We start from the raw sequence: 12,036 nt of genomic DNA on the forward strand, positions 1-12,036 counted from the left end.
TGAATACTTAAATAATATATCTACAAAATTAATAAATAAAATAAAGACTCATCTACAAGAGGAAACTAACAAACACTAAAAAATATGAATGAATGTAAGATACTGCAAGAGGAAATTGTCAGAAAGGTATTGCACATGGGTTACACATTTAGTTAGGCGGACAAGCTATCCTCATCCATAACACACCCTACATTTTTAGACATTGTCCTTCGTATTGGATAGTTGTTGCGTGTGTGATCGGTTTGTCTGCAACTTGAACATGCTTTGGGTCAGTGCACTCGTGGAGGCGTCGATTGACTTGGAGATGGTGCCGAATTTGTGGATGAAACTGCAAATGGGGATGGGTAATTCTGTCTGTTATGCCCGTACCTCTTGCATTGCAAACATTTTTGTGCTCGATTGCCTTCACCAACCGATGGAATCCTTCTCCTCCTAGGTCTTCCCGCTTGGCCTCTCCAAGCTGGTGGCAAGATGATAATTTGTTTCACATGAGGGAGGATGTCCCACTCACTAGGATGCCTTACTGGGCGAATGGATCCCGAATAATCCTCCACTAAAACGGTTGTCTTGTAGTAGTCAGTGCAGAATTCAATGGCTTCACGTTTGCATTTACTGAAAAATACAATAAACTCAATCTTCAAGCATAATGTAAATGCTATGTCAATTAGGGTTCAAATAAGAAATAAAGATATTCTGACCTTATTGCTGCAATGGCATGGCTGCATGGCAGTAAATCTATTTGGAACTAACAACATGAACACGTCTTCCTAGACAAGTTTACAAGTCCGTCCATCTTACTGTCTTTAACTTTGAACTCTACTCGATTGATAGGCTTAACTACAAAGCAATGTGCATCATTGAACCGTTTGCTTAACTGCTTGGCAACCCAAGGGTTGAGGAGAGTGGTCACCTTGACGGCCTCCTCGTACCAGTCATGGAACCAACACTGGAACATGTCTCTGATGAAATCGATCAAAACAGTGATTGGCATTTGTCTTGCATGCTTCAAGAATGAGTTAACACATTCCGCAATGTTAGATGTCATCATTTGGTATCACCTAGCCGGTGAACATGCACGTGCCCATCTCTCAGGCCTTATTCTCATAAGGTTAGCATGGGCTCTCGCGTGAATCTGCTTGAGCTGGGTCATATGTCTATTGAAATTGGAAACCTTATAGCAATCTCGAGCAAAGGTGAAAATCATAGAAACGTCGTCGCATTTGAACTTGTTTTTAAAGTTTTTTTTCAAGTGGTAACCGCATAACCATGGTGTGCTTCTGGGTATGCATTTTGGATTGCTTTCTTAATGGTGAGATGCTGATCAGAAATGAACATAGTGTTTTCAAGACAACCAACCGCATCATGTAGCTAAGAAACCACATCCACGAGTCTTCGTCCTCAACATGGCCGATGCCAAACGTAACTGGATATAAGCACTGGTTCGCATCTTTGCATACAACGACAAATAGAACACCCTTGAACCTGCCTTTCAGATGTGTCACATCAATTACAACCGTAGGACGCATTACATCCCTAACCCCCCGAATACAAGCCCCGTATGACCAAAAATAATATTTGAATCTTTCTACCTCATCAGTAGCCACTACAGTCACTGTGCCAAGATTTTCTTGTTTCAAAATATAAGAATACGAGGGTAGTAGTTGAAATGACTCCTCTGGGGGACCAAAAACAAGCCTCTCCGCATACTACTTCGCTTGTCAAGCCTTACCATACAAGCATTCCAATCCCCACTGAACGCTCATCTCATAAATTATGTTCTTAAGTCCTAATGCTACTCCATTAGCTCGAAACTTGTGTGACATAAGTTCACCAATTATCTTTGCACTCGTAGTTGGAAATCGCCCTTGCAAACCATCAACAATACAGGTGTGTACTTTGTGGAACGTCCGAACTTGCCAATATTCTCTTCTGTTAGGTAACTTCGTTGCACGCACACTGAACTTACATGCCTTGTCCTTGCAACCAACTTCATAACAACTTTTACATGACCTTTTTACTCTTATCGCAGACTTCTCTTTTAGAACATATATGTTCGAAGCTCGTTTCAACTTGGCCTTTGATGAAAACATTTTTCCTTTGTATAAGCGATCATCGGCACATGTCGACTCCTCAATGGTAATTATTTGGAAGGAGAACCTTTCTGCACCTACATTTAGCCACGTACGAGATATCCCTGCATTTTCCCTTTCTTGATAACTGTCATCGAGCAATGTATCAGGGGAACGAATCTCGTTCTCACCACCGATGGGGTTATTGTATATGAAGTCATCACACTGAACATCTCTTCAACACTTTCAACAGGTTCCGTCTCACCTTCAACATTATTGCAAATTGAAATGTCATTGTCATAAAGCCAGTCATCGTCTGAACTGTCATCATGCCATTGTTCAAGCCCATCAAGTGAATTGTCATTAAATCTATCTTCACCTGTAGCGAACAAATCCTCATTTCCCTCATCAGATGTAGTATTATCCTCTAATGTCGCAGTGTCACCCTCCAACCTCACATTGTTGTCCTTAGGTGTCATATTCTCATTTGACAATGGCATTACACACTCTACAGTTTCACTCGATCGTTGCATTTGTTGGACAGAAACAAGTAATTGGTTTGATGCACATCCTGATCGAAATTATGCAGCCAACTGTTCTGTGAATGTTGTCTGTCTATCGGGCTGCACAAACTCTTGTGCATACCTCAATTACCATTGTTGTGGGTTATGGACCGAATGCTGTGGTATATGTGAAGCATTGTAAATCTCATTTTGATTGAGTTGATTACCATGTTGTTCAACTTCTTCATGTGGCATAACATTTGTTTGGCATCCGTTAATGTTGACATACACAACCGGAACATTCCTCTGTTCTAGCAGAATTAATGCAACATTCTCATCGTCCTTGATAATTGGTCGTGATAGCTATCCGGTTGTACTGATCAATGCATGTAACTCAATCTCGTTAATTTCTGAGTTTACCCCAATAACATCTTTAACCAGCTTCATCAAGCTCACAAATGACAAATCACTCCTAACCCCCGCATTCGTGACTTACCACCCTTGTAAATGCCATCCATCCACTGACCACCATGTCTTATCACAAGTCGCACAATTGGAACCCCATTAAAATTTTGAAAAAAAAATTTGTCAATCATTTTACACAATACATGCCGTGTTCAAAAATTTGTCAGTCATGTTGTTACACGCCATGCATATAACGTAAAATGTGGTAACACGCCATGCATGTAACGTAAAATGTTGTAATACGCTATGCATATAACATAAAATATGGTAACACGCCATGCATGTAAAGTAAAATGTTGTAACACGCCATGCATATAACGTAAAATGTGGTAACACGTCATGCATGTAAAGTAACATGTGGTAACACGCCATGCATATAACGTGAAATATGGTAACACGCCATGCATATAACGTAAAATGTGGTAACACACCCTGCATATAACGTAAAATGTGGTAACACGCCATACATATAACGTAAAATGTTGTAACACGTTATGCATATAACGTAAAATGTGGTAACATACCATACATATAACGTAAAATGTAGTAACACGCCATGCATATAACGTAAAGTGTTGTAACACGCCTAAAATAACCAATGCCTTGACACGTTAAAATAACGCTAACACATGTTATAGATGCATGGCGTGTAACAACTTTGGGCAATATTTCTAATCCATGTTCTAATTTACACCAAATGTTTAAAAAATTTAAGTGTTGCAGCAATAAATCCAATAACAGGTACCTTGATGTCATCTCTGCTATAGGGTCTGTTAATCTACGATAATATGGCCAAATGTGGATAGATAGACCATAGCCCGATGACGATGGTGCTCAACAGAGAGTTGACAAAGCTCATACAGTTCAGAGATCTGAGAGAGCCGACGACGATGGTGCTCAATAGAGAATTGGCAGAGTTGAGAGAGAAAGATGACCCAGCTCCAACAGTTGAGCATTTATTTTTATTTTTTTCTATTTTCTCTTTGGCGAGAGGGAGATAACTCAAACAACTGAGCATTTATTTGAAACGATGTTTTTAAAGGCATTTTGGTATACTCTTGCTTCTTTTTGGCTAGAAATAGATAACTTTATATGGGTGGTTATTTCTGAAATCACCTTATCACGAGATCCTTTTCTCACAATTTCTTCTTCTTTTATTGATGTTTTTACTAGGCTTATTGATGGCTTTTTGTTTGCTTTACTCTTTACAAATTGAGTGTTTTCTAAGATTTGGGAAATGATATTTTTTATCTTTATGCCATGGAACTTTATGCTTGATTCAGTTGTTGGTTCTTGTGATTTTTCTCATAAAATTTTCTTATTCTGTAGTTTAGCTTAGTGAAATGGTGGAAAAGGAATGAAATTTGATTTACAATTTCATGCTTTTACATTGTTCTGGTCTTTTAAGATTTAAATAAACCTCATTTAAAATTAAGTAACATTGTCATATAAATCTATTTGAAATTCAAGTGTTATATTTTTTTTCTAACCTATGATTTTTTTGTTAATGAATAAACAGTGTAAAATATGATCCTTTTTGTTATTCGTTGCTTGTTGCAACAGATAATATCTTGCATATGATTATATACTTTCACATACTAGATTAGATCATATACATATATAGTTTAAGAACTACTATGTACATGTTGAACTTAAGAAAAAAGTGAAGTGATTTGGTGGATTTAAGGGTGAAAAAATATAGATTAACTATGATAATTACATAATTTTTCTATAATTCATGAAAATATTTTTTAATGCTAATTATTGATGTAATTAATGGCATTATGCAGGATTTACTTTAATTAGGATATGCCTATACTAAAATATAGATTTTACCTATTTTTTTAATTCATTGGAATTTAACTTTATAGGAAAATGATGTGGTATTTCCTACTTTCACTAATTTAAGACCCTCTAAGGATACAAGTACCAACTTGTCTACTTCACTTGACTACGTAATTAAACTGTTTAATATAAATTTGGGTTCAAGTTTTCTAGTTTTTTGGAATCTTAGATTCATAACATAGACTGATCATTATTCCTTCAACATAATTATTTTGGTTCTTTGTTTTATGTCCTGCTTCTATTCTTTTAATTAGGCAAAAAATAATTAGGTAATTTATCTTTTATTTTTATTTTAGTATAACATTTTCTTTGTGATAACTTTTATTTGTCATTTTTTTCCAGCGGAGAACTTTTGTTACAATGGCAAAGACTAAGCATCAAACATCAAGCACTATGCCAAATTTTCTTACAAGAGAGACTAGTTCATGCTCTTGCCCACAACAACCACAATACCACCCACAGCCACATGTTCCTAATTCTTAAGAAATTTATTCTCATTCCAAATAAGGACAACAATTTCCTTCTTTGACAAAACAACCTTTAAAGGTGTGAAAATAAAATATTGTTATTAACCTTTTCATGTCCTTTTTCAGTGTTAGCATGAGTTTTTTTTTTTTTTGCTATGTATCTTTGATTTAATAGCCAACTAACTCTTTGTTATTATATACTTGAAATGTACTCAAATATGCTTTAAACGTTGAAAAACATTTGACAAATGCTAAAATGCTACTGCTACTTTAGCCAATGTTGTGTTTTTTACTGCACTACTTACAACTAGAACTTGGAGTTACCAGATAGCATACCATCACTATACTCTTATCTTTGGGAACTTTGTTCTATTGGTTATCTATATTTTCTACTTCCAAGTGAGAATCTCTGGTATATATTGTAAGTGTTCTTGCAAATGAGGAAAAATAAATTTTTGTTAGTTGGTCAATGAATATGCAGGACTGCTTGCATTGTAGTATGCTTTGTCTCATATTACATTATGAATTGCTTGCTTATAATATTATCTTGCAAATTAATCTTTGCTGGGAACTACAATGACAAATGGTTGGAGAATGTACAAACAAATATTTACAAAAAGGAATTGGAGAGAAGAAGAGAGAAAGAGAGAGACTACTAAAGCTACTTGTTGATATTGGAGGCTAGAATTAGATGATCATTCTTAATTAAACCTTTATTGTACAAATTATAAAGACCTTTATATTTGAGCCACTAGTTACTGCAATTTGATTTTATGATTTGTGAACATCATAAAACTTGTTACAATTTGATTTTATGATTTGTGACCTTATATTAGAAGATTTATGTGTTTTTATCTTATACTTTTTAGCAGCATATTTTATATGCTACCATATAATTTAAAATTGCAGTCATATAATTTAGGGCTGCATATTAATTTTGCTATTGAATCCCATAAAAATGTGCAACCATACTTTTCCATACATTGGTTAAGGTTGCACTTTTTCTAATTGCAGCCTTAACCTAAGGTTGCATATTTTTTATCAATGATTATAATTTTTTTTTACAGCCAAAGGTCAAAAATGTTGTAGTGAAAAATGTTATCATATAAACAATGTAGATACTTGATTTTGGTTAATACTTATTCTCTAAAGAATTATGTTACAACATAATATTGTACAAAGAACAACCTGAACAAGTGAAATGCTACTTCACACAAAATAACTAGAACAAGTGAAGAGCTACTTCACGCAGAACAACTAGAACAAGTGAAGTACTACTTTAAGCAGAACAACTAGAATAAGTAAAGCACTATTTTTTATGGAACAACTAATACAAGTAGAACAACTACTTCGAATATAATAACCACTTCACTTGGATGACAGTGAAAGCAACTCGGAATAAGTGGCAGGGTTCATGGGTTACTTTCATTTTGGGATGTTCCGGAGAGTTTGGCTTGGTGGCTTAGATATGGAGGTAGTTAAGAGGCCTTCCTCTTAACCTTTTCCTGAAGTGCAAGTGTTTCACCTTCCTACCTTGATTTCGTATACTTGTTCTCATGCACCTTCTTCTCTTGTACTTGTTCACGTATAGCTTCTTTTTTTGTACCCTTTCAAGTATACCTCTTTTCTATTACCTTTTACTTGAGAATAAGTCTTATTACATCCAATTACAATAACGGTTACTCACATTAATGTTTTTCATAATAATGTCATTCATTAGGCACATTAAAGCCTATGCTTGAGTAACTGCCACTTTTAGCACTATATATAGAGCCTCACAATTTATTTCGGGGGGCTCTTCTCCTCCTTAACACAATCTCCTCTAGAGCTTTTCTTTCTACTTCTCTTATATTCTCTAATTCTCTTTTTATTGTCTTCCACCTGCCACGACACTCAGTACTTCAAGAACTACTCCAATCTTCCTCTCTGCTGCCTTCGGCGCATCTTTTTACTTGTTTGCAATGCTTTCTCACCCTATCACAAGAACCCCATTTACATTTTGGTGACTCCACTGATGAGGAGTGATTGCATTAAGTAAGACTTTTACTGCTACAATTTCTTGTTACTGAAAAAGTGGAGGGTTCCACTGGCAACCAAGATGCACTTGTTCCTTCTTACATTCAGGATCTAATAAGAATGATCCAAGCTTCTCAAGAGAGGATGCAAACATTGGAGGACAATAATAGGCGAATGATCGATACTATATCTCAACTCGCATCCTCTACTGTCACCACTTTTCAAGCCCAACTTGTGCACCTTAATGAGAGTGTACCTGACGAAGTCACTCTTTTAGTTTTAAACACTAAGGGGAATGAAGGAAATGGAGAAAATGTAATTAATGTGGATGTTTGGGGAGAAGTTCTTCTTTTCTACTTAAAAGAGTATCAAAAGTCCAGATAAGACCTCATGGAATACATCCAACACTTTAGAGAAAGGGTGTTAGACATACAAGAGTCTCATGATGAGAAGGAGTTGGTGACGGTTTGCATTCAAAAAATGTTCAACCAGTGTAGGCTACACTTGGAGAATTTACCTCTTTCAACTTTTACTACCTTGGTGGAAGCAGCACGAAGAACCAATAATACGGTTCTCAAACAAAAAGAAGCTACTAGCTTCGATAGAAGGAATATTCTAGCAGTGAATGCAATTTTAGAAGGAGGGTAGAAAAAGAATAAGTCATTTTTAGAAGGGAATATTCCACAAGAAGATGCAAGCAAAAGAGTTATTGATTGAGAACAACAGGGTCCAAAACAGCACGTTTCTTTCTCATGTATGATATTTCTATGACTTTGACTCTTCATTGCTTTATGTTGCAATTTGACATTTGAAAAAAAAATCATATTCAGCTGCTAGCTTTATCGCTTATATTTTGGCTGTAATTATATTATACTATAGGTCGCCAGCTTTATTGCTCATTCTTTGATCATAGTTCATCACTTTTACTTCAGCCGTAAGCTTTATTGCTCATATTTTGGCTGCAATGATATTTTTTTATTGGTCATAAGCTTATCGCTTATTCTTTGACCATAATTTATTACTCATATTCCAGCCGCTAGCTTTATCACTCACAATTTGACTATAATGATGTTATACTATTGGCCGTTAACTTTATCGCTCATTTCTTGGCCCTAGCTTATTACTCACAAATTGGCCGCAGCTCTTACACTTACTTATTTTAAGGATTGAATTAATCACCTTCATATCAAGTTAGAGTTAATCTCCTTGATGTAAAGTTGAGAGTTCACTTTTGGCCACATACAATAATATGAAATGTGAATAAATATGCAACAAGCATATAACATTATTATTATTGCAAAAGAAAAAAAAATTATGATATATCAATAGCAAAGTACTAGCTTAAATGCGCTTTCAAAAAGAGTAAAGGAAAAGCAAAAGACTAGTCAATTACATACTCCATAGAGAAGAGTTATTATTGGCAAATATATTTAATTATTCTTGTACTTCAGCTTCACGTTTTTTCAGTAAAGCTATCTTCTCTGAAATGTCTTCTAACTCATTTTCCAAGGAAGACTTGTTGAGAAAAATCTTGGCTTTAGATCTACAATCACTAAGGCACTCAAGCTTGAATCCAAAGTTACAAGCATTATCGAAATCCTGTAACATCTGTTGCAATTCCTCCAGTGAAGTACTCATTAATGGAGCACGAGAAATGGCTAAAGCTCTACCCAACACTTCCATCATTAAGCAAATGACGTCTACATTCTTTACAAAGGAGGTACTCCAAAACTCTCCCTCTATATTGAAAATATGCTTCAAGTCTGCCACATACTCCAGTGAAACTTGAAAACCATGAAAGTCAGCTTTCTTACCACTTTGTTCAATATGTGCTACTTGAGTGCCAAAAGCACTACTAGCATCTCTATGTTCTGGCATTGGGGAGGAAGAAGCAACATCATGAATAACTTCAACATTTAGAGTAGCCTCAGGGACAATTTCAATAGTAGGAATAACCTCAGTATTAGGAATAGCCTTATCTTGAATAACCTCAGTGTTGGGAACAACCTCATCTCGAATAACCTGGGGAGTAAGAATAACCTTAACTTCAAAAAAAATGGAACAACACCAATCGGAGTAACATAGTGATATGTTTATACCTGGTTCATGGTAGAGCTCTAAACATGATTTGGAAATAGAACATCCAAATCAATAAAATCATCAAAAGGGGTTAGCTCACCCTCAATTTCAGCTTCATCAACATCAACAGACTCATCATCAAATTCATCACTACATTCAGAGTCACATATTCTTCCTTAGTCTCAGCTTCAAAAGTCTCTTTCTTTTCGATCGAGTTAAGTTTTACTCTCACAGTTGTTTCTCTTTATAAAAAAAATATAATGAGGAAATGAATTTAAGAAAAAATGAAGTAGAAAAAGAAGTAAAGGATGACCTTACTTTTCGATGCACATGTTTTATTTGACGAGTAAGAGTGTGAAAAGCATCATCTTCTTCTTCATTTACATTTTTTTTCTTTTTGAGAGAAATTAATTGTAAAGATACATTGGAGTTACTTATAAGAAGAATGTAGAGACAAGCCTTGGGATTAATCAAAGGCACAATAAAAGATCTTCATTCTTCAACACACTCCCTTTAATAAGCAAACCATCCAAAAGTGTGGATAGCAACTCTATCAAAAGCTAGGACAGTACAACTCTTAAGTTTATCTAAACGGAGTTGAAGTCCTGTCATGAGAAATGAAGAAACACGACAAGAAAAACTGATAAATGAAGAAGAGTCAGGCAGAGCTAGTTGGTCAAACCCAAATTGGTGTGCCACTCTAGAAGGAGAATATACCTCAACAGAAAGAATATTTTTATCTCCACCTGAACTGGAACTCTCAATCATAGATGGCAATTGGGAACTGTGAACCCATACACAAAAGTTTATACCTTATGAACTCATTCTTCCAAACTGTAGAGTGTGGCGATCATAATAAATTTCAGGATCACCGAATCCATTTATGGGCTGCACATAAGGTCTGGGATTGAATTCTTTTGTCGCATCCATCACTTCAAGAACATTACCTCTCGGGAGTTGATCATGCCATGCCCAAGCTCTGTAGTTGTTCCTGGATAAAGGGTTATTCACGAAAAAATATGTAAAAGGATATGCATTAGGTACGGGAGCGCAAGTACCAAACCTTTCCCATAGGCACATATGAATGAAGGAAGCATCCACATAAGTTAAAACTTTGTAACGCCTAGCTGATTCAATAGTTTTAAGTTGGTACAAGTCTAATCTCTTATATATGATCCTAGATACAGTGGAGCAAGAGGAAAACGCATTCCCTTAACAATTTTTATGCTAAAGGAACAACTGTTGGAGAGATACCATCATCTAGACACCTTGGGAGTATGTGTCGTGCCAACCAAAAGATTACTAAAGCCATTAGCTCATGTTTATGGTCTAGGTACTCAGGAGAACCAATTTTAATTCCCTTAGCATTGAACTTTTTATAAAAAACCCTATCCAATTGGAGAATCATGCAACCTTCGAAGCTTTACTTAGACACTTAAGTAGATCAAGGAAAAAGTCTCGAATACCTACCTCTTCTTCAGAAAGCTTAATAGAGTGAAAATCATGCTTTCCTATACAAGGAAGTTCCAAGAGAACACATACATCTTCTAGAGTGAAGGTAAATTCCCCCCATGCTGTAATCATAGTATGAGAAAAAGTGCTCCACTTTGCAAGAATAGCGCGCCATACATTCATCCTCTTTTCTCTACAAATATTAAGCTTGGAAGTGATACGTATAGCATCAAGTATCCCAACAGAAGAGAGAAGTTTAACATAAGTAGAATTCTTCAACACCTTATTTACTCACTCATTCCAACCATGAACAAATTGAGAATTAGAGCCTAACTTGATAACAGAAAGGGAAAACTCACCACGTTCAAATCTGAATTTCAAAATAGATAGTCCTAGAACACCACTTCTTTTATGAGGAGGTGTTTTTTAGTATAAATGATTCCAATCATATCCAACAGGCTCATAGAGATGTTTGTCAACTTGTCTGGCACGAACCTCTTCCCAAAAACGATCTTCTCCTATTTCTCTAATAATTTTATCTTTTCAATTTTCAGGGACAGGAGGAAGTTCACCATTTTTTCCTACTCTAATTTTCTTGGGAGCAACTAATTCGGAATCGTTATTCTTCTTTTTATGTGCAGTGATTTTTCTTTTTGTCGCAGCTCTTCCAAGCTAACCATAATGGATCTTCGAAGGGAAACGCGTCCTAGGCATAAGGGAAGATGGAAAAAGATGTCTACAAACATGATCATGGAAAAAGAGATAAGTATATATACACAATAATTTTTATTGTTTATGCATTTGTCAAAAAATATATAATAATAAAATAATAAAAAAACCTACAAAGTAAAATAATAAAATTTATCAAAATTATAAATTTTTTTATTAATATATATAATAAAAATAATCATAACAAATGAGTGAAATTAAAAAAAACAATACAAAAAGTCAACTAAAAATATATATATTATTAATTAAATTAAAAAAATTCACTTAAAAGAGCTCGCGGCTTAGCAATTGAAGGAGCTCGCGGCATGTAAAAGCCATCTTCTTTATATATATATATATATATAAAAGAAAAAGAAAACTACAACTTGCAGCATTTGCTGCCAACAAATTGCTCCAAAGTAAAAACCCTCC

At 35.2% G+C, this 12,036-nt stretch overlaps 1 protein-coding gene across 1 annotated transcript; it reads right to left on the reverse strand.

Annotated features, from left to right (window-relative positions):
* LOC108661277 lies at positions 270–1,045 on the reverse strand. Its single transcript, XM_018117270.1, has 2 exons — positions 751–1,045; positions 270–595 (listed from the first exon to the last, which is right to left on the reverse strand). Exons 1-2 carry the CDS (start codon positions 1,043–1,045, stop codon positions 270–272), a joined length of 621 nt encoding a protein of 206 aa, XP_017972759.1.

This window comes from Theobroma cacao, chromosome 1 (assembly GCF_000208745.1).
Source record: "Theobroma cacao cultivar B97-61/B2 chromosome 1, Criollo_cocoa_genome_V2, whole genome shotgun sequence".
NCBI classification, from domain to species: Eukaryota; Viridiplantae; Streptophyta; class Magnoliopsida; order Malvales; family Malvaceae; genus Theobroma; species Theobroma cacao.

Coding starts and splice junctions, on each gene's coding strand:
- LOC108661277 (XM_018117270.1), bottom strand. CDS start 1,045: ATGACATCTAACATTGCGGAATGTGTTAACTCATTCTTGAAGCATGCA. Junction 596..750: donor TAGGAAGACGTGTTCATGTT/GTTAGTTCCAAA, acceptor GCAAACGTGAAG/CCATTGAATTCTGCACTGAC.